The sequence below is a fragment of the Canis lupus genome, chromosome 19 (assembly GCF_048164855.1).
Source record: "Canis lupus baileyi chromosome 19, mCanLup2.hap1, whole genome shotgun sequence".
Lineage (NCBI taxonomy): Eukaryota > Metazoa > Chordata > Mammalia > Carnivora > Canidae > Canis > Canis lupus.
In genome coordinates this window covers 10,101,374-10,124,510 of record NC_132856.1, presented here as the reverse complement: position 1 = coordinate 10,124,510, position 23,137 = coordinate 10,101,374, and the positions used below count along the sequence as shown (strand labels likewise).

General features: G+C 46.5%; 1 protein-coding gene and 1 pseudogene across 10 annotated transcripts in view; both read left to right on the top strand.

Annotated features, from left to right (window-relative positions):
• The window catches only part of MTMR14 (myotubularin related protein 14), a 46,480-nt gene that overhangs the window by 9,418 nt on the left and 13,925 nt on the right, over nucleotides 1-23,137 (top strand). For 6 of the 10 annotated variants that reach the window (XM_072785244.1, XM_072785247.1, XM_072785246.1 and 3 more), the window contains 10 exons: nucleotides 5,395-5,470; nucleotides 5,778-5,838; nucleotides 7,335-7,457; nucleotides 8,502-8,575; nucleotides 13,689-13,759; nucleotides 14,374-14,448; nucleotides 20,112-20,178; nucleotides 21,416-21,501; nucleotides 21,782-21,858; nucleotides 22,123-22,159. In XM_072785244.1, coding sequence (XP_072641345.1) covers nucleotides 5,395-5,470; nucleotides 5,778-5,838; nucleotides 7,335-7,457; nucleotides 8,502-8,575; nucleotides 13,689-13,759; nucleotides 14,374-14,448; nucleotides 20,112-20,178; nucleotides 21,416-21,501; nucleotides 21,782-21,858; nucleotides 22,123-22,159 — 747 coding nt within the window. Of the gene's footprint in view, nucleotides 1-5,394; nucleotides 5,471-5,777; nucleotides 5,839-7,334; nucleotides 7,458-8,501; nucleotides 8,576-13,688; nucleotides 13,760-14,373; nucleotides 14,449-20,111; nucleotides 20,179-21,415; nucleotides 21,502-21,781; nucleotides 21,859-22,122; nucleotides 22,160-23,137 lie in introns of those variants that run through there. The other 4 variants (XM_072785245.1, XM_072785242.1, XM_072785243.1 and 1 more) reach the window with 3 other exon arrangements.
• On the top strand, nucleotides 1,313-4,929 carry LOC140609885 (large ribosomal subunit protein uL13 pseudogene; annotated as a pseudogene).

The window sequence follows — 23,137 nt, the reverse complement described above, 5'->3', positions numbered from 1 at the left end:
ACACCCTTTGGCTTCTCTTGACAACAATCAGTGTTCACTCACTTTTTACCTCCTTCCATGTGTTCGCTCTAATTGTGTGTTTGTTTGTTTGTTTTTTTTTTTAAATATTTTATTTATTTATGACAGATACAGAGAGAGAGAGGGAGAGACACAGGCAGAGGGAGAAGCAGGCTCCATGCACCGGGAGCCCAATGTGGGATTCGATCCCGGGTCTCCAGGATCACGCCCTGGGCCAAAGACAGGCGCCAGACCGCTGCGCCACCCAGGGATCCCTAATTGTGTGTTTGAACGTCTGTCATTTCCTCTGTGTCATAATCAGAGGTGAATAAGGCAGTCCTTGTCCTCCTGGAGGTCAGTGAGTGGCAGACAAGTGAACAGGCAGTTGAGAGGGAGATTAGGAAAGGTAGGAGAACGTGTTCTGTTGTGAAATGGGGATCTCACCTCCTAATGTGTGGCCCACAACAGGCACTTGGTAACTAATACAGTGATAGCAACTTTTATTACCAGTACTCAAGAGGCAGGACCTCTGCTAGGTTGGGGAAGGCAGGTGTGTTAAGAAGTGCTTGCTTCCTTCAAAACTCAGTTCAGTGTGGCTAGTGCAACTGAGGAACCAAATGTTTGATTTTATTTCAATTTATAGCTGAAACAATGTGGAATTTTTTTTTGTTAAACACAACTGTATTTGGGGGCAGGACTACTTTTCCCTTTAAATGCTAAAAGTAGGGGCAGCCCAGGTGGCTCAGTCAGTAGACTATGCGACTCTTGACTTCAGGGTCATGAGTTTGAGCCCCACATTGGGCATAGAGAATACTTAATTTAAAAAAAATTTTTTAATAAATATTTTTTTAAGATTTTCTTTATTTATTCATGAGAGACACAGAGAAAATGAGGCAGAGAGACAGGCAGAGGGAGAAGTAGGCTCCATGCAGGGAGCCCGACATGGGACTCGATCCCAGGTCTCCAGGATCATGCCCTGGACTGAAAGTGGTGCTAAACCACTGAGCCACCCGTGCTGCCCCCCCCAAAAAAAACTTTTTTTTTTAATTAGTCAAAAAGATGCTAAAGGTAAAACATTCTAGTTGAGATGTGCTGAAAAGTGTAAAATACAGATCGGATTTTAAAGATTTTGTATAGGGGATCCCTGGGTACTCAGCGGTTTAGTGCCTGCCTTTGGCTCAAGGCATGATCCCGCAGTCCTGGGATCGAGTCCCGCCTCAGGCTCCCTGCATGGAGCCTGCTTCTCCCTCTGCCTGTGTCTCTGCCTCTGTGTTTCTCATGAATAAATAAAATCTTAAAATTTAATAATTAATTAAAGATTTTGTATAAAAAATAAAATATGAATGATTTTTTAAGTAATTATATGTTGACATAACATTTGGGATATAATTGGGTTAAATTAGATAAATATCAAAAATTTTTTAAAAACTCAGTTCAGGGATCCCTGGGTGGCACAGCGGTTTGGCGCCTGCCTTTGGCCCAGGGCGCAATCCTGGAGACCCAGGATCGAATCCCACGTCAGGCTCCCGGTGCATGGAGCCTGCTTCTCCCTCTGTCTGTGTCTCTGCCTCTCTCTCTCTCTCTCTCTCTCTCTCTCTCTCTCTGTGTGTGACTATCATAAATAAAAAACAAAAAACAAAAAAACAAACTCAGTTCAAAGGCTTCTGGGTGGCTCAGCTGTTGAGCGTCTGCCTTTGGCTCAAGTCGTGATCCTGGGGTCCTGAGATCAGTCCTACATAAGGCTCCCCCTCGGGAGCCTACTTCTCCCTCTGCCTCTGTGTGTCTCATGAATAAATAAATAAAATCTTTAAGGAAGAAAAAAAAAAAACCCTCAGTTCAAGCATTTAAGGGCAATATGTTCTCCTATGCCATTTTCCCCGCAACACTTGTATCTGGCTTTTGAGCAATTAAAAATTGGGACAAGTCATCTAGTCATCTTTCTGTTTCCTCCCTTTTTTTTTTTTTTTTTAAGATTTTATTTATTCATGAGAGACACAGAGAGAGAAAAGAGGCAGAAATACAGGCAGAGGGAGAAGCAGGCTCCCCGCAAGGAGCCTGATGCAGGACTCAATCCCGGATCCCAGGATCACGCCCCTGAGCCCCCTATAGGCATCCCTCTCTATTTCCTCCCTTAGGAAATGGGGAGTAAAGGTCTGCCACTTTTTTTTTTTTTTTTTTTTTTAAGATTTTGTTTGTTTATTCATGAGAGACACACAGAGAGGCAGAGATACAGGCAGAGGGAGAAGAAGGTTCCCTGTGGGGAGCCTGATATGAGACTCAATTGCAGGACCCCGGGATCATGACCTGAGCCAAAGGCAGACATTCAACCACCCAGGTTGTCCTGATCTGCCACTTTTATCTGTGTGTCAAAGTTGATTACTAGATAAGCAAATCCTACAGAACCATATTCCTCATGCAGAATTAGAGGCCACTCACAATTAGATAAATGGAGAGCATTTACAGTGCACCCTACTTTTTCAGTCAGGAGTTAAGCTTAAAGTGCAGAAATGATGGAGTTTGGAGCCATGAGACTAAGGAGCAGGGGTCAGGAGTTAGAGTCTGCATTACGTACAGCTTCTGCCAGGTACCACCTGAGAATCTTCCTTCAGAGGTGTTAGTGCCTCACTTGGAAAGTTAGCCAACTTGCCTGGTCTTTTCCATCTACTTGAATCCTCTGGGTCCAGGTCTGGCTGCCTGAGTTAACTAAAAAGGCAAGGACAGATCTAAGGAATATGAGAGAACTGGGATAGAAAGAGGTATCTAAACCTAGGAAAGAGTTTGAGAAACAGTTTCAGAGCCAAAGACAGTGTGCATGTCTGCTTGCAACAAAAAATGCAAAGAAGAGTGAGATTTGGTGTTAGCAGCTTAGATGATGGGGGAGGGTGGGCATGATAACATAGCAGGCTTTCCCAGGTGGCTGCTGAAGATGGCAGAGAAACAGATCCTGGTGCTCAATGGCAGAGGCTGTCTCCTGGGCTACCAGGTGGCCATAGTGGCCAAGTAGGTGCTGCTGGGCTGGAGGATTGTAGTCATGCACTGTGAGGGCATCAATATTTCTGGCAATTTCTGCAGAAACAAGTTGAAGCACCTAGCCTTTCTCTGCAAGTAGATGGATACCAACCCATCCTATGGCCCCTACCACTGCTGAGTGCATCTTTTGGCAGATAGTATGAGGCATGCTACCCCACAAAACCAAGCAAAGCCAGGCTGCCTTGGACCGCCTCAAGGGATCTTGCCACCTTATGACAGGAAAAAGCAGGTGGTGGTGGTTCTTGCTGCTCTCAAGTTTGTATGTCTGAAGCCTACATAAAACTTTGCTTTCTTTGGAAACCTGGCTCATGAGGTTGGCTGGAAGTACCAGATAGTAACAGCCACCCTGGAGGAGAAGAGGAAGGAGAAGGCCAAGATCCATTACTGGAAGGAAAAGCCACTCTTGGGGCTATAGAAACAAGCTGGGAAGATCCTGGAGAAGAAAATCAACAAATACACAGAGGTCCTCAAGCCCCATAAACCCATGGTCTGAGCCCAGTACAACTGTTTATTTCTGGGGAAACGTGCGCACATGCGCACAAACACAAAAAACGAAACCCTCAAAACCAGCTGAATGCCCCCTATTGTCTTGCTCTCAGGAGTCAGACCTCCCCACTTGACAAAACCTAGGGATTGACACTTCCCTCCTACAGTTTTCCACTTCCTGCTCTTCATGACTGGGGTAGTCTCCTTAGAGCAGCTCTTAACAGGGACTAGAGGTGGATCCATGGATGGACTTGGGAGAGTCCAGGAACCTCTAAAATGTAAGTTAACTGTGGTGCATATATTTTTTTCTGTACAGCTGATCATTTTCATCAGATTTTCAAAATGTTTTTGGACCCAGAGAAAATTAAGCAGCCCCCACGAGAGAGCCCCCCCTGCTCAGACTAGCAGGAATCTCAGCCCAAGTTCTTCATCGCAGACTGCCAGGACAACCTTCCCATGAATTTCTTCTTGTTCCCAGCGCTGAAAAAACACTATACCCTGCCTTAGGTTGTATCCAGGTTGCTTTTCTATTACCTGCCCCTTTCTTAGGCTGTCAAAACTTCAAGAGAGCTGGAAGGTGACCTGATAATGCCCACCCACAGCCCTTTCCTTTAGCAGCAAAACTGTTTCTTTCCCATTATCCAACAGGTAGAGGAGAAGCCTTCAGGTAGTATTTTGCAGTCTTGCTGGGACCTGCTTAACATTGCTAGTCTGTGACCCATTCAGAAATGAACGTCACCCATCTCTGTCATGCAGCTGCCCCTCTCTCTCATGTAAACTCCCAGCCACCACCTCATTGCCACCCCTAGCTTTAGCTAAACTCTGGGCTAGTTTGTTCACCCATTACCACCTGTCTCCTCCCATTCCCTCAACCCTACTGGATCTCATCATAGTTAATTAACAATACAACCTTAAAATTAGATATTGAAGTTTAGGCCAGTTGCCTAGTTTCTAGGATTCTCGCTCTCAAAGTGATCCTTAAGTAATGAGGAAAAGAGTAAAAAATATATATAGAAGCACAGTTACTCATCCTTGTGCTGAACGGTTTCAAATGATGATAAGCACACAGGCTTTGGAGGTAGGTGGGTCTAAATCAAATCCCAGCTAACCCCTCATTGTATGGCCTTACCTATCACTTCACCTCTCTATGCCTGCCTTCTGTGAAGCAGCAACAGTGCATGTCACCTGCCACATCTATCTCAGGGTTCACTGAAAACTCAGTGAGAAGATAGTGTAAATGTTTCAGTGCCAAGCCCAGCACACATCCATTTACACTATCGAATCTATGCACCTACACATGTGACAGCCACTAAATCTATCCATTACCCTTAGTAACACTGGTGCCTCTTGTTTGGGAGAGATGCTCCCTTGACAGGATGTAGATTAAAAATTCTAGTCATAAAAAAAAAAAAAAAATTCTAGTCATACTTCAGACTGGCTGCTGTGGCCTCTATACTGATAAGACTTTGGGAAATGCTCCTGAACCCAGAAGCTTGGCCTGGAACAATCTATGGACTCCCAGTTGTTCCTTTAACTGTGCACACTTGAGAAAACCATCTTGACCATTGGCCATAGGGTACAAACTTGAGGATCTAAAGTACAGCAGAGTGATTATAGTTATTAGTATTATATTATTTGCTTGAAAGCTGCAAAGAGATGATCTTAAATGTTTCCATCACAAAAAAGAAATGGGAATTGTGTGACATGATAGAGCTGTTAGCTAACACCACGGTGGTAATGATTTTACAATCTATAGATAGATCAGCATATTTTACACCTTAAACTTACACGGTATTGTATGTCAATTATATCTCAACAAAGTTGGAAAAACAAGAACAAGAAAACCCAGGAAAGCATCTGAAAATGCTGTTTCTCTCCTAGCACATTTGCAGGTCTGCTACCCTGGCTGGATGGGGAGAACTGTATGGACGCACTGGCTACAACTATATCTTCTCAGGTGAATATTGAGCTACCTCCTCTGACTAAGAACAAGAGCGCAGATGTAGAGAATAGCCACCCACGCCACAGTGGCATAGGTAGAGAGTGCAGACAAGTTGGGAGGAGAGCAGGAGCCTTCCCTTCATCATTCAAGGAGATCCTGTGGTAAAGAAGACTGCCTGCCAGCCATATGGGACATGTGATGCTGAGAGATGGGGGGGCTGTCCTTGGAGATGGAGATAGATTGGAGTGAGAGGAGCTTGGTCAGGAAGCCCCTGGGTGGAGCCCTGTGCAACAGCCTTGGTGCTGACAGGTTTCTCTGGCAGGGGGTGCAGATGATGCCTGGGCAGATTCAGAGGACATCACAGAGGAGGACTGCGCTCTTCGGTCAGTGCCAGATTGTTACGGATATGGGCTGTATCGGGGATGGGGTATCTGACAAGTGGTGGGCATTTTCATACCAGTGGTATATATTCATCACTGGTCCAGGTGAGTACATTGGTTCCTTTCCTTCCACTGCTAAGTCCATACCCCTGAAATAAGGTGATTAAGGTCCATCCCATAGCTTCTCACCAGAGCAGATTTTATTGGACGTCTGAGCCATCTGTCTCACTCCTAGGCAATATCTCAGCCCGAGGGTCTGCAGGTCTGAATCAGGGCTCAGACATCTGTGTGTGTCTTCAAACCTCATGGTTACCATGGTGTGACCAGGATACTGATAGCTTGACAGGTGTCACACAGCACACCTGGTACCAAGGCACAAGGTAAAGGCTACAGTCCCCATGTGGGAGACCTAGAGACTAGATGTTACACAGTTCAAGTTGTGATTGATGCCATAATAGAGCTTGATATAAAGAAGTATTTTAGGCCCCCTTTAAGAGAGGAAATGGGCTGGTTCACACTCTTCTACCTCCTTTCCAAATGTTTTTGGAAAGTGACATCTTAGGATATTTTGGAAAAGCTCCTTTGTGTGGTCTGTTCCCGTGGAAAGTCTTTAACTGGTGTCAGGCATCTCTGGAATGCACACAAGCACCCTAGTAAGATCAGCTGCCCAAAATCATGGCTTGGTGCATGAAAAGGCATTTCACTATACCCGGTTCTGCCTGTTAGTTCCAAGAGCAGCAACCCTGGCTTGTGCTCAAGAATGTTTGGCGCTTCCCCCTGAGATCAGACGACCTCTGCCTCAGCCAGGCCGTCTTCCATAACATACATTGTTCTTGGCAAGGAGACTGCTGTGGACAGCAGAGCAGTGGGCATTAAAAAATTAATCGTGACTCTGTACTCATCCTACTTTTGCCTTTATCTGTATGATCAAGAGACAGCCTGGGGTATTAGGAAAAATTTTATCTCCTTGCTTCTTAGACCTGCTCAGTAGAGGGAATTCACTTGCTAGTATTTCACAATCAGTTGATAAAACTTCGCTAAAAAGTCCATCTCCCAACAAGTATTTCACTCTGTTACATTATGACCAAATCATATGGCTAAAAATGGTCATAAATGGGAAAAGGAGGGGGGAGATGGAGGGAGATAAACTCTAATAGAAGCTCAAAGACTCTATCAGCTACCAAGCTTGCTGCTTTTTAAAACTCAGATTATCTTGAGTCTTCTGGCTTAATGTCAAGCAGTGCCAAAAAGCCCTTTCCCAGTTTCCGGCTGCAAATTGCTCCTCTCTGAAATGTGTCCCAGAGAGCAGGGTAATCTCTCAGAAAGTCACCTTCCCTGAAATGAGTTGTTCTGTCATTGGCCCTCCCTCCATCTTATGGAGAAGGGAAACAGAGGTTCTTGCCAGTGACATCCATACTTCCTTAAACACGCTCCCTGCCCCGCCAGAATTCTGTGAATGAATGTGCAGTACAACTTCTCCCTCTGGCTCTCTGTTTCAGAAGTTCCGACACACATCTTTTTGATAAGGTCAGAGGCTATGACATCAAGCTGCTTCGGTACCTGTCAGTCAAATACATCTGTGACCTAATGGTGGAGAACAAGAAGGTGAAGTTTGGCATGAAGTAAGTACAGGGACCTACTGCAAAATAGGCAGAGGTGATAGGTTCACCGCTTTTCCGGTTGCTGGTGGTTTATAGCAGTTACCAAGGGCTCACCACATGCCAGGCCTCATGCTGAGGGCCTTCTGTACATCTTCTAGCTGTATCTTCAAACATTCTTGCAAGGCAGGTTCTACTATGCCCCTCTTGCAAGTAAGGAACTAAAGCACAGAAAGGTTAAGTAACTTGCTCAAGGTCATGCAGATAGTAACTGAGGGGCCGTGAGTTTCTAACCTGTGCTCTGCTGCCTCCTCCTCTTAGATGCTCTTGAAGTTTTGTCCCTTGGCTCCAAGTTCTGCACCATCTCTGGTAGATTAGAGTTTCTTTCTAAACGGAACAACAAAAAAAAGTATATGACCAATTTTTACTTCACATATGGACCAAACCTTAATTATTTGATAAGGCAAAATTTGAAAATAATGGAACCTAGGTTGATGAGATAGTAAAAGTTTTTCCAAAAAAATTTTCATAATATTGACTTTACTGATGCTGAGGTCATCTTAGAAAATAAGACATACTGAGGCCTTACAGCTCAGCTGAATATTCCCTTCTCCCCTTCATCTGTTAGAATGTCCTCAGTCTTTACCTTTCAGATGCCATTTGTCTCCCCTCTTCAGGAGTCCTCAGTGAATATTGGAGAAGACAGTAGAGGCGAGAGTCCCCTAGAAACCCCCTTTGGTGTCTTGGTTACTCGTTCTCATCTCGTTTCATCCCACCCCCTGTGTCAGGGTGGTTCTGCTGCCTTCATTTGTGGGACTTAGCAGGCAGTTTGCTGCAATTGTGGGTGCTGCAGAATTGGAGAGGAACCTCTCTTGCTTGATAGGTTAGAATAGGGGGAAGGGAAGTTACATTTCTTAATTGTTCAAGTCAGCACTGCTAACGGGAATCATTCCTAATTCTGAAGAGTAGTTTCTTCAGTAAGAGGTTCATTTTACGTTGTTGTAACACTCATTGGGGAATGGTGCATATGTGTTTTGATGCCTTAACACATTGTGTCCTATCTTGTAGTGTAACCTCCTCCGAGAAGGTGGACAAAGCCCAGCGCTATGCCGACTTCACTCTCCTCTCCATCCCGTATCCAGGTAGGGAGCTCTTTTCAGGGTCTAGTCAAGTGGCAGGTTTCCTAGGACTGGGGGCTCTCAGAGGCCATCTGCAAACCTTCTATACTTAGGTACACAGGTGCCCTGGAACTTTCCCAGATGAATTTGTTTTGTTTTAAAGATTTATTTCTGGGATGCCTGGATGGCTCAGTGGTTGAGCATCTGCCTTTGGCTCAGGGCATGATCCTGGTATCTGGGATTGAGTCCCACATCGGGCCCCTTGCAGGGAGACTGCTTCTCCTTCTGCCTATGTCTCTTCCTCTCTCTCTCTGTGTGTCTCTCATGAATAAATAAATAAAATCTTTAAAAAAAAAATTTATTTCTTTATTTGAGAGAGAAGGGAGAGAGTACAGACTATGCACGGAGTAGTGAGCCCGACGTGGGGCTCAATCTCATGACCTGAGATCATGACCTGAGGTGAAACCAAGAGTGAGATGCTTAACCGACTGAGCCACCCAGGTACTCCTCTTATGTTGATCAGCATAGGACACTGGCTCTGAGTCTTAAGCTCTTATACCTAAGTTAAGGTAGGATGCTGTCCTGGAAGGCTCTTTCCACTCCAGGTCCATCCAGGGATTGGGTCCTGGCTCAGCTACTACTACTATAACCTTCCAAGTTACTTCACCTCTCCAAGCCTCAGCTTTTCTCAGGTGTCTGGAACTTGGAAAGGCTTGACTCAAGGTTTTTTGTGAAGCTTAGATGAGATCATGTTTGTGAAAGTGCTCTGTGCAGGTAAAATACTATTTCAGCATAAAACAACATCACTACTACCCTGTGTCAGCAACTAAATCACGTTGTGCTGGCCTGTGTGGATGTGAACCTTTGAATGTCTGTCTTGGGGTGATCAGGTTATTTATGGAAATTACCCTAGGTGAGGCCCTCCTGGTGATGAAGAACGTAATTGCTGTGTCCCCAGTTGTACACCGTTGGTGGCCTCACCATGTTGTAAAGCACTCTGGTATACGCGGAGCTAGCTGCATTTGTCTGTGGTGCATAGATCTGTATGCAACCTGTGGCCAGGGCAGTATTGTATGCACCGGATACTAAAACTGTATTGGTCCGGTTGGTAATATTTAAGCTTTCTGATAACATTTGCTTGTTCAGCAAGGGAAGCCCAGGAGCCCTAATGTCAGCGCAAGGCTTTGTCAACAGACGGCAGGAAATGTACTCTTTTTCCTTGAAACCTTTCTTCTGTTTCTCAGCATCAGCATCTGCCTTCAGTCCTCTGTTGGACCTTGTCTCCTCACATTGGAGCCACATAGCCAATAGCAAGAGCAAACCAGTGACAACAGGTTGCTGTACAGCCAGGTCTTCTCATTAGAACTACAAGTTTATCTATGTCCGGCAGGAGAGGGTATCCTCACCGGTTGTGAGCTCGTGGTATTCAAACCACATCTCTTTTTTTTTTTAAGATTTATTTATTTATTTATGATAAAGAGAGAGGCAGAGACACAGGCAGAGGGAGAAGCAGGCTCCATGCAGGGAGCCCTATGTGGGACTTGATCCCGGGTCTTCAGGACTACAACCTGGGCCGAAGCCGGTGCTAAACTGCTGAGCCACCCGGGCTGCCCTCAAACCACAACTCTTGATAGCCAGGCAGTCTTACAGTACTGGCCTCCCCTGGAGTCTGTGCTCACTCTGCACACTCTGCACACTCTGCTCACTCTGCTGACTCTGCCAGCTTAGCGGTTAGTGCCATGTAGAACAGGGCATGAGTCCTAGCCCTAGTACTGTATGTCTTTGAACAAGTGCCTTCACCCCGCCTAGCACTGGCTTTATCCTCCATAGAATGAAGATAATGGTGCTTATTTCAAGCCAAAGTGCCAGACCTATCCCTAAAACGGCCTCAGCAAGCAGCAGGCTAAATGATGGGTACACATGGAGGACAGGCTCAGGGGATGTTCCTCTTCTCTGAAAGCTGCTGTGGGCAGATGCAAACCATAATGACTCTCTGGGCTTGTCAGTATCAGAACCATGTTGTGACAGAAGTGTCTTGCCCAGAGTGTCTGGGCTGGAGCGGTTAGATAGCTCTAAAGCTGATTTTCAGACTTAGCTCCGGACCCCCAGGAGTGGGAGTTCACGGACCAAAGTACTCTGCCGAACAGGAAAAATCTGTGCTGTGTGAGGAACCACGCATCACTTTTTTTTGTTTATATTTAGGTCTTAAGTAAGCTTGGTTTAAAAAAAAAAAAAGTAGATTTGCTAGAAGTTTGCATACTACTGCTCCAGAACTATAGCACAATATCCTTTCTGCTGTTGTGTGGCAACTTGCTACGAGACTCCCAAAATGTTAACACTCTTTGACCTCATACTCAGCAGGACATGTTGCAGCTAACTTGGGGCTGAGGATGTGTTCATCATGATGTCTGTTTATACTAGCAGAACATGAGAGTCATGTTCAGTAGTCAGAATAATGATTACATAGTCATAGAAAAATGCTTAGACTTTTTGGTATGAAAAGATGCTTAAGATGCTAAGCAGGACACAAAGTGTATAGTACAGTGTCAACAATGTAAAGGAAAAAGTGCTTTCACAAAAGGGTGTGGAGGAAATATGCCAAAATGGTAAGATGCTACAACCTTTGAATTTTTTCCCTGTCCTTCCCAAGGTATCTTTGTACTGTATCTGATAGTTGTGTGTATGTATTGGTGGATGGGAAAGAAAAAGGAATCAATAGAAACCAAAAAAGCCAGAGGTGGAGGAGATGCCATCACACATCCATGTAAGGGGACAGGAGAAGCACTTTTTACTTGCTATGCTATGTTCTTGAATTTCTTTACAAGCCTGGATTAGTTCATCCCAAGAAAAGAAACAGTTACCATTACTGAAACCCCAGTGATGAACTGTGCTTTGTAGCTGTTCATGACATCTCAGCTGAGTCCTCTGATAAGCAGGTGGCCAGACAGGAAGTCTGATGCTGAGTTCTAGCTCTGTCAAATGAACTTGGGCTTGGACTGGCCCTTGGGCGGGAGAAGTATTCTGAGAGCACTTCCTTCAGCACACCAAAATAGACTGAAGACTCAGCTGCACAAGTCTGATTGGTTTTTCTCCTTGAGCAAGTGGTTGTTCTCACCCCCACTTTTGGTCCCATCCCTCTTGTCTCTCAGCAGATTCAGGAGGCTCTTCAGGTAATAAATGTCAGGCATTGCCGTAGGTACTGAATCTATTTTAATTTTGTCCATTTCTCCAAGAAATTGCCTCCGCATCACAGGCCAGCTGGATCAGTCCAGAGTCTGCAGTTTTGATCTGAGCAGGTCAAGTTTGAGAAAACAATCCTTCAGAGGAGCTCTCTGAGAGATAATTGGTGGCATTTCTAAACCTGGGCTCATGCCTAGGGCCTCTGTCTGATACTTATATTTTTTCTTTCTGCCAGTGAGGCACCTTAGAATAGACTGGAGTGTGAGAGCTGAGGATAGTTTCCTGATTTCTCAATCAGCAGCAAGGCCTGAGGGATTAGTGTGCAGAAGTGTATAGGGGGTGGAAGCCAAGGATACAGGACATGGTCTGGGTCTCCAGATCTTCCTCTCTGAAGGAACCTTTCCTATCTTCCCTGGGATGACCTCATACAGGAACCTGGCCCAAGAGTAGCTGGGAAAGTTCCATGTAAATTTTTTTGGCCTGTTGCCACCTCCACAGAATTCAGACAGCTGTTGTATTGCCTTTGGGTAGGGATATCACCAGACTTGGACCTGTGGTTAAAGTCCTGTACCCTCCAAAATTTGTATTGGTTCTAGTTGAGGAAGTGAGAATAACTTTGAGAAGCTACCTTGAAGTGCCTTCTCCACTCTCGAAGCCATGGCAGCCCCAGAATGCTCACTGTGCTGTAGTATATGAGCAAGCCCATTCTCTCTGAGCCAAGCAGTTGACTAAGTTGCAGGGCTGGCCTTGTGGGTTCTTCCTGCAGCAGCAACATTGTGATAATAAACCCTATTATTTTTTTGGTTTGGTTTGGTTTGGGGGTTTTTTGTTTTTTTGTTGTTGTTGTTGTTGTTGTTGTTGTTTTTCTTAATTTTATTTTTAAAATTTTTTAAATTTAAATTCAACTTGCCAACATATAGAACACCCAGCGCTCATGCCCTCAAATTAAACTCTATTATTTATAATATTAATGGCTTTCATTTGAAAGCCATCTGTACCAGTGCTTCCTAGGTGTTTTATTTATTTTTTTAGTATTTTATTTATTCATGAGAATCACAGAGAGAGAGGCAGAGACATAGGCAGAGGGAGAAGCACGCTCCCTGTGAAGAGCCCAATGTGGGACTTGATCCCAGGACCCCAGGATCATGACCTGAGCCACAGGCAGACGCTCAACCACTGAGCCACCCAGGCATCCCTTGCTAGGTGTTTTATATGTATTGTTTCATTTTTAACCATTTTATAAATGAGAAAAATCAAGGTTTAGAGAAGGTAAACTGTTTGTAGTCACAGAGCTAAGTGAAAGGCTGGATTTGAAGCTAAGAATGTTGCTGAAGTCCCTTCTTTCCTCTGTTCCTCTCTATCCCTGAAGGCCTACCCTGGCAGAGTTTCTTATAGTTTTAGAGAGTGATATAGAAAAGTACCTCTCAACCAGGTTTGTTGGAGATGGAAATGTCTCTTGAGCACCTGTCATGTTTTAGGCACTATCTGTGGTCTTTTCCAATATGTCACTGGAGGTCTGTGAGGTTGGTGTTAGGAGGGAGAATGGTTCTCGGTTAACTAGTTAAGTGGCTGAGAAAAGTGCTGCCAGCGCTCAGACTGTAAACCATGCTTTGTTTGCTGGCTGTTGGCGCTTCAGGGACATGTAGGACAAAGGGATCTGAAATCAGGGAGAGGTGACCAGTAACCACTGAGCCCAGATGGAGAGAGACACAAAGAGGTGTGCAGGTAGGCAATACCTCATCAGGAAGCCTTGTAACTAGAAACCTAAGGAGCACTGGAGACTCGTCCCCTAGCTCCTGCCTGCCCATGCTCGTCCACCCGTGGCAGCTGTGGTCTCCTAGGAGGCCCATCGGGATGGAGAAGTGCGTCAGCTGGTGGCCCCTTGGTCAGCACTCCCAGGCATCGCAGGAAACTGGGCTAGCAAAGGTGGTGTCTTAACTTGGCCCTTCTTTTCCAGGCTGTGAATTTTTCAAGGAATATAAGGATCGGGATTACATGGCAGAAGGGCTCATTTTTAACTGGAAGCAGGTACGAGCAGTAACATTCATCAGCTTGGGTCCTAATATTTCTTTGCAAAGGGCGACCATGGAGAATAGCTTGCCTTCTCTTTGGGGAAAACAACTACCTTTTCCTTTCTCTTTTCTCCCATGGATGAGTATCATTATTTTCCTTCCTCTTTTCTTTGTATGTACATGTTTAAGTTCCCCTATATACTTTCCTCTCCCCTTTTAATTTATCCATGTCTTCACAGGATTTTTCAGGGATAATTAATTAGGAAATATCCTTCCTCTGTGCTTTACCATCTGGGTAAAAAGTCGGGCCAACATTCTGTTCCTTTCCCAGTCGGCAGGAGCAGGCCACAGGAGCCTGCTGGATGCTGAATACAGATTTGTCACGTTTGTCTCAGCAGCAAACACTAGGAAAGCCCACTGAAAAACTGCACTTGGAAGCAGTATCTGGCCTCTTTGATTTTAAAACTGTCACTGTCAGGGTAGCACAGGCATCTGGCCCGGAGACAGCATGTACTGTGGAGGGATGTCCTGCCTGCCTGTGGTAATCACAGCTTCAGGGTCATGACATGCCCTGTCACCATGGCTTCTCCTAGTGGCCACTGCATCTCACAAGTGTCTTTCTGCCTCCAGGACTACGTTGATGCCCCACTCAGCATCCCTGATTTCCTGACTTGCTCTCTGAACATTGACTGGAGCCAGTATCAGGTGAGGGGCCTGACTCAAGCAGAGCAGGATAAGGGATGGGTGGAGGGGATCCCTGGTGCCTGCCCCACAAGTCCTTCATGCAGGTACCAAAAAGTCTGGCTCATGCCCTCTGACCTCTCACAGCCTAGGAAAGGAGCTGCTTATCCATTTAACTCTCTCCTGATTTGCTTTTGGCCCAGAAAATCAAAGCTTTCTGATCATGACTCACTCAAAGATTTACATCCACCAGCAGGTTCTGTTTCCAGAGGACCTCATGGAGTCTGCTTTTCCAGCTCTGGGCTTTAGTGACTTTTTTTCATTTTTCCTTTTAAATGCATCTGCCAGAGGAAGTATAGAGCTCTGTCTGACCTCGTTTGATTATAGAAACTTTAAAATTATTTCCATTGCACTCCTCTCCCCTCTCACCCTGGAAGGGGCCCCAGTCTTACTGGATGGATCCATCTCTGTACTATGCTTAGCCCAGTGTAGAAATCAAAAGGCCATCAGCAGTTTCCTTGCCACTTGCTTCATCCAGGATAAGCAGCCTTGCTCTCTCCACTGCCTTCCCCATGTCCATTCCTTCTGCCTGGCTGCCGCTTCTCATCTCATCTCATCTAGCTGATACACAGCTTTTAGGATTCGGCTCTAGTGTCTACTAAGGAACCCGTGATGCATCTCCTCTCCCCTGTCCCCAGAGGATTAGGTGCCTGTGTCTGCATTCCCATTTACCCTGGGAATTACCTGTCGTGGAATTTTCCACTGAGCTGTAGCCACTAATGTCGGGATCTGCCACTCCATCTCTGGTAGACAGCTCCAGGAGGACGGGGAACCACAGCTTGTGCAGCCCCAGCACAGAAACTGGCACGGAGCCTAGAGCTGGAAAGGCCACACCAGTGAATGCCTAGGAAACATCCTGTTTCCCTCTCTTTTTTTGCCACAGGGTCTGGACAGTTCCCCATCCAGCCTTGAGGTCTCCCTCTGTCAGAGAGGCCAGACTCACCTATTAGGCAGCTTTGTAGGCTTTGTCATCCTGGTCTGTAAGTGGTCTGTAAAGGGAGAGGCTGTGCTTATCCTTTTTTTTTTTTTTTTTTTTAAGATTTTATTTATTCATGGGAGACACAGGCCGAGGGAGAAGCAGGCTCCCCACAGGGATCATGACCTGAGTCAAAGGCAGAGGCTCAACCACTAAGCCATCCAGGTGCCCCTGTGCTTATCTTTTACACCCAGTCCCTGATTACAAAGGAGATACTATTTGAAAGAGTTCAAGTGGTATCAGGTGTTCTTGATGCAGGTGTTTCTACAAGAGGGAACTTTAGGAAGAAGAGCAGACTAGTTTTTTGTTGTGCCCAAAAGCCTGGAGAAGGAGTGGGTTGGAGGACCCTATTTCCTGGTCTCAAGTGCTAGGCAGTACCTAGACAGATTGAGTGGAAAACCTGCAGGTTTCCTTCTTGATTTCTTGATTTGTCATATGCAGAGGCGTCAAATGGGCCCTACCGCAGCCAGTCTTCTTCTTCTTTCTGGCACCATTCTTCTTCTTCCTTCTTCCTTCTTCCTTCTTCTTCTTCTTCTTCTTTCTTCTTCTTTTTTTTTAGATTTATGTGTTTATTTTAGAGAGAGAGTGTGTGTAAGCCAAATAAGGTACAAATAGAAATAGGGGTTTATTTTTTTTTTATTTTTATTTTCTTTTTTAATTTATTTATGATAGAGAGAGAGAGAGAGGCAGAGACATAGGCAGAGGGAGAAGCAGGCTGCATGCACCAGGAGCCCGATGTGGGATTCGATCCCGGGTCTCCAGGATCGCGCCCTGGGCCAAAGGCAGGCACCAAACCGCTGTGCCACCCAGGGATCCCTAGAAATAGGGGTTTAATGTGTTGACGTTGCCTAGGATGTATGTCTCTTTAGGAAGGAGCCTTGTACATAGGAGGAGTTCTGCTTAGTAGATCAAGGCTATGGATCTAGGCCCCTAGATCTAGCTCTACCTAGATCTAGTTTGCTCAACCCTTCTCTCAAGGCTTTGTGGTTTTGAGCAAGTGGCCTCGCTTTCCTCTAAAAGTGGAGTTGACGACACCTATTTCAGAATTGTGGCAAGGTTCAAGTATGATCACAGTATGAAAGTGGCCTCTTAACTGAAATGTCAGAACAATTTTAATGATAATTAAGAAGTAGGCTGCTAGCCTTTTGACTCAAGGGAGTGAACACTAATAAAACTCTAGGCACAAAAGTAGGAGGGCAGGGCATCTTCCCTCTCCAGTATTGCTCAGCCCCTTGGTCTCACTGGGCCTCATACCATCCTCTCCTCAGCCAGGTGTGGCCTCTGCCTTGTCAGCCCCTTCAGCACAAGTGTCTAGGACTCCATTACTCCTCCTTACCTCCCCAGGTGACCTCATCTATTGTCCATTCTGTTAGCCCACTGCTATGTCACCTGACCTGGGATTCTGAGCCATGTCTTTCTTGGGGAGCCATGTCTACATCACCTCTTACGAGTGTCCCTTCATGCAAGCACCTTAAACTCAAGCTGTCTGAAATGGAGTTGGCCATAACCCAGGACACCCCAGGCCTTCAACCATTTACCCAGATGCTCAAAGTCAAAATGTGGGTTTTTCTCCTCCCACATCCATTGTCAGTTCCCATCAGTTCTCTAAGTCTCTGCCCCTGGTGAAACTCTCTAGATCTTGCTTCCATTTCCTGTACTGGCATAATCCAAGCCACTGTCATCTGAGTGGATCTCATCTGAATGGGGGCCTCATTGAGGGAGACCAGGAAATAGTAAACACGAAGTATTTGAGTGGGGCCTAGTAGATAGGAATACTGAAATGATAGAACAAGATCACCACTGTCACCTCTTCCTTAGAATTCACCACTGACTTTCCCGTTTTCCTCAGAGTACAGTCCACCGACCCTCAGTGGGCCACTCTGCTCCACACAGTCCAGCCTTGACCTTGTGACTAGCTGTCCTTTCCCTCTTCCTATCTAGCCACACTGACCTCCTCTCAGCCCCTTGGGGATGAATGCTCTCCAGGTGTGCACATGCTTTTCTCTCTGCCAGAAAAAACTTGTCTCCTTTGCCTACCCTCTTACATGGATGTCACTATCTTCAGGAAGCTTCCCTACTGGTCCCCGTGGATCATACTAGGCTCAGCTCACCAAGTACATGATCCTGCAGGGTCCCACAGGTCTCCTTTGATTAAGCACATCTGTAGAAGTTCCCTTTGCCTTCCCTTTCCTACAGCCCTGTTAGGGAGCTGGGGCTACCCTGGATGCTGCTGTTTACCAGGGCCAGGTTCTCCGTGATGTTCACAAGTGCAGGAGCACTTTTGGCAGTATATGTATGGATGTTGCTGCCTTCCATGTAACTGGATGGAATTCCTTAGAGGTCTGCTCATTTTTTCTGTGCCATAAGACCCCTTCCAGTGGCTGCTTCTCCAGCTGGCCTCTGACCATGAACAGTCAGAGGAGTAATGTTCTACAGGTGCCTTCTAGTCCCAAAGCACTAGGCCTTGTAGATGCAGAGATTCTAGGACAGCCTCTACCCTCACTAGGAAAAGAGGCAGCAACATAATCATCACCAGGGTAGTAGAGGTATCGACCAGTGGCTACTGAAGACTCAGTAGAAGATAATGGGGGCTGGGCCTTTGAAGGGTGAGTAAGAGTTTGCCAGCCGTGGGGAAGAGTACTCCAAGCATAGACATATAAGTGGTGGCATGGTGCTGAGCTCTGCCCCTAGAGACTTTAATGGAGCACGTAGGAAGGAAGAATTAATGCTGAGCTTAGATTTTAGTGCATTTCTCTGGTCCTCCTCACATTCTGCAGGCCCCTCAAACTTTAGTTTCATAGTCTGCTATTAGAGAAGTCCCTACAACATATCGTGTGACTACAAACGTGAATCTCACAGTCTGACAGGGCCGGATTCTGCCCTAGGTCAGGGTAGCTAATGACTTTGGGCCTCTCCCAACCCCAAGCTTGCCAGCCTGCGGTTCCTACCCCAGCACTGGGCACACTGAATCTACTGCCTCTCCCCTGGTCCTTGCTTCCCCTTCCAGTTGCCACCTTGGTTATTGGAGCTCTGCAGGTCACAGCCCTTGGTCACTTGCTGCCCTCTCCTGGCTACTGCAGCCTTTCCCCGGCTTACCTGACCTCTGTTTCCTTTGTGCTGCTGCAGGGCTCCTGCCTTCTCTCCTACCTCCCTCCTGCTTTTCCTCACCTTCAAAAATCACAGCTCAGAGGAAATCCATTGGCAATGGTGTGTATGACAGGTTGAGCCAGATGAGTGACGAGACCCCTGAGCTACTACGGGTAATGGCTTTATTAGTGCAGTGCTGCAGCAGCTGTCTCCAGAGCTGCTGGAAGTAGGTCAGAGCTCTCCAGGGGCTGTGAGAGGGTCAGGTAAATGAGCCTGTTTTAAATTCCTGGGAAAACCATGCCAATTACAGGTGCCATGTTCAACCCTCCCCCAGGAAATGCTCTCTTACTAGCACCCGCTGCCCGCTCCACACAGCCCCAGAACATTGATAAGCAGTTGTTTAGGAAGCTGTCCTCAGCTGGGGAGAATGAGGCCTCAGAACTGGGTCAGGCCCTTCCATGGAATTCTAGATTTCAGTAGACTGTTTCTTAGACCATCTGGCCTAGACCTTTTGCTTGGGCTAGAGCGGAAGTTCCATGCTTTTTGTAGTTTTTCTTATTTTTCATCTTCCCTATCACAGACCTCCTGTTTTAAAAAGATTTTGTCCGCCAATCAGACTGCACTTAGCATTCATCAAAAGACAAAGTATACAGGGGCACCTGGGTGTTGCAGTTAGTTGAGTATCCAATTCTTGGTTTCCGCTCAAGTTGTGATCTCAGGGTCATGAAATTGAGCCCCGCATGGGGCTCAGCACTTGGGATTCTCTCTCTCTCTCCCTCTGCTTCTCCCACTTGTGCACTCACTCTCCCTCTCTCTGTCTCTAAAGTAAGTAAATCAATCCTTAAAAAAAAAAAAAAAATAGGGGTCCCTGGGTGGCTCAGCGGTTTGGCGCCTGCCTTTGGCCCAGGGCATGATCCTGGAGTCCTGGGATCGAGTCCCACATCAGGCTCCCTGCAGGGAGCCTGCTTCTCTCTCTGCCTGTGTCTCTGCCTCTCTTTCTGTGTCTCTCATGAATAAATGAATAAAATCTTTTAAAATAAATAAATAAAATAAAAATAAAGACAGAGTACGCAGTGAAATAGCAGGAAAAAGTGACTAAAACATAGTTGATAAGAAGGTTGAAGGTTTGATATTTTCTGTGATGTTATAGTAAATGAAAGAATGGCTCTTTCTATTTGGCACCAGTGGTCACAGGCTCAAGGCTTTTTGTTTGCTTCTGTCAACTACCTAGACAGCCATGCTGGGAGCCCAGGGTTTAGAGGAGGCTAATGTGTGGCTGCTGCTGCTGGGTGTAGGGCTATGAGTTGCCTGGCCCCTGTATGGCTTCCTACTCCTCACCATCACATTATATTAGAATACAGGATAAGGGTGGCCCACAGGGAGAGGTGGGGGGAGCTCTTGGAGTGGGGTGAAATCTCAGATTATCTGGGATTTGGGGCCTATGGCCTATGACCAAGATCCTTGGGAATTTGTTGCCGCAAAATAACTCTTTGATTTTATTTTTTAAAGTTCTCAATCTGAGTTAAATATCGATTCCTAGACACCTTTTACTGTTCTTCAACAGAGTTGGGACCTGGTGCAACAAACACAAAACTACCTGAAACTGCTGCTTTCCATAATTAATAGCGATGGTGAGTCTGCCTCTGCTGAGCCCTCAAGCCATTGGACCTCTGGGTATTCCCAGGCCTTAATACCATGAATATGTTTTTTGGGATTCACACACCTACCTTTTGCTTTATAGAAGAAGGAGGTAGGGATTTCTCTTGTCCATTGGTAGCTTTATTTCACATCCTCAAAACTTTGGAAAACAAAATTGTGAGCAGCTCATTACCATCTGAACTATGCATGGGGTTTTACACTAGATCAGCTAACCTTCGACCATCAGTGTTGTGTATGGGGCCAGAATTGCCTCTTCTAATTCAGAAAGATGGAGAAAATCAGTTCTGGTTTCTTATCAGGCACATAAAAAAGTCCCTAGAGGGCCTGTTCTCTGGATAGTACTCTAGCTGCCTTGGCTGTTTTGATTGGATGGGCTCATCCTGCCCAGTGTCTGTAGGTTAGACTAAGTGGATATCAGTCAAGACTTCTGTGTGCTGTGGGGTTGCCCTTGCTTAAACAAGTGGAATGTATTAGCTTATATAACCAAGAAAGCTCCAGAGCAGACCCAGGTGCCTAAGAAATGTCACAAAGAATTATTTTTCATACCTCCTTGTTTTTCATACCTACTGTCTGGTTAGCTTCATGCTGGTAACCATTCTTGTTTTCTGCCATCCTATCTCCCCCAGAAAAGGGGGAGAGTCTCTGTTCCAGAGCTCATGCTCATTGACTCAGTTTGGGTCAAGTGCCCATCCTTGAACCAGGTACTATGGTCAACTCTACAAAAAAGTCACATGCCTACATCTGGAGTTAAATAGTGGTTCTCTTCTGGAGAAGTGGGTGTTATTAGGAACTAGAGGAAGGCTACTAGCATTTGGTGGGTGTTAGCCAAGAATCCAGATGTCCTGCAGTTCCTGGGACAGCCCTGCACAGTGAATTGCCTTGCCAAAAATACCTGTAGGGACCCCTGATGAATGCTGGGTGGGGATATGCAGGTCAGCCCCACCTAAATTACCGGGGCAGTACTGCTTTCCTAGAAGTACCTAGAAAGGTAGCCAGAAGAAAGAAGAAATACTGTGTACAGAGACAAGTGCCTGTCACCCCCCCTTCCTGGGACTAGGTTGGAGAAGAATCTTGGGGAGGCCGACCAGGAAGAGGGAGACTAGGGATGGTATGGCTCTCTGACACCAAGCCAGGGTGATGGCATATCCTCTTCTCATGCATCCATATTTGCTTTTCTTCTGGGTTTCCTGTTATGTGGTTCCTGAGTAGATGACAGCGGGCTGCTGGTACACTGTATCTCAGGCTGGGATCGGACCCCCCTCTTCATCTCTCTCCTACGCCTTTCCTTGTGGGCTGTGAGTATGGATGGGCTGGGTGATGGGGTCAAGGAGCTTGCTGAGGACATCTACTAAAATTTACTCTCTGAGAGCATTAAGACTGTCTCCAGAAATTAGAGTTTTGGAGGGAGGGACCCTAAGTGTTCAGAGCAAGTGTTAGGTTTAACACTGTTTTGGGGACTGTTGGGCAGCCTAGTTGTCACTGGGCCTGTGGTTGCTGTTCAGCTCCTGGGACAAGGCGTGGGCTTTGTCATGGCTGGAATCATCTTTCTAAGCACGTCTCTTTGGTCTCTTCCAGGATGGACTTATCCACACATCCCTAAAGCCTGCTGAGATCCTCTACCTAACTGTGGCCTATGACTGGTTCCTCTTTGGGTAAGCCTTCGGGAAGTGGCAGGTTATTGGGTGGGCACGATGCCTTGGGAGCCATGTTTCTGTGTGTCTGTGGATGTGGTGGTTCCTATGACAGGGTAACAGGTGAAGGCGGTCCCACCTCCTTGGGAAAGACTGAAGGTGGTTGTCAGGCCCCACCTGAGATTGTGGTGCCAAAGCCGTGGACTGTCCCTGTCACTCCAGTCCCCCTTTGCCCTGCCATCTTGGGGCGTGGCTTGCTTTGACCTCCTCGCCTTCTTGTTTCAGGCACATGTTGGTAGATCGGCTCAGCAAAGGAGAGGAGGTGGGTACTGTGAGCAAATGCCAGGGCTCTGAGAACAACAGCATGATGTTCTGTTTGGTGTCCATACATAGAGGGCAGTTCCTTGCCCAGTGCATGTGGGCATCAGGCAGCATGGCCATTAAAGCACCAGCACAGTAGCCCCCATTCTGAGCCCCCATTCCTCTCCTGTGCAGTAGAGAGAACATTTGCCCACATGGCTGCAATGACCTCCATCTGTCAGTCCTCTTCCCCTGGCCTTTGCTGCCATCTTTCTCACAGGTGACCTTGTTTTCTGTAGTTATGGAACCAAAATACAAGCCTTTTCCTGGGCTCCTCAGCCATGTAGCTACAACCCAGAGGCTCTTCTGTCTCTCTCTCCTGTTCACACCCATTCAGCAACTTTTAAGCCCCAGGGCCAGCCGAGCAAGCAGGGTCCTGCCCGGCTGCTCACCACCAGCCCAGACAAACCCAGCCCAGGCACAGCCAGCTGGGCCCCAGGGTCTCCTTACTCTGGGCACTGTCCCTCCTTACTCTCTCTGCCCTTTCTACACCCCATCCTTCTCTGCTTTCTGCAGTCTTTGCCTCTTTGGCATGCTTATTTTTCAGCCTCTTTTCCCTGCACGCAGACCTGGAGTCAGACCTGAGTTTGAACCCTGCTGTCCCACCTATTACCTGATGACCTTGAGTAATGTGATTAACCTTGAGTCTCCTGGTGTTGATCGTGCTGCTTCACAAAGAGAATGAGTCCAGGCGCCCAGCATGGGAGCTGTCACACAGCATTAGTACTTTCTTTTCTGCCCCCTGTGTAGCCCCCCTCTTTTCCTGAAGCATCTTTCTTACTCTCCTGAGGCTGCCTTCTTTCCAAGCATCTTATCTTGTGCCTCCTTCTTTTGTTCCTCCCTCTCAATGGCTCCTCTCCCTTTCTAAATCTCTTCCTCTGAGTGCTTATCGCATCTGCCAGGGCTGCAGAGCTCATAAGCCTGTTCTTCAGAGGCCTCC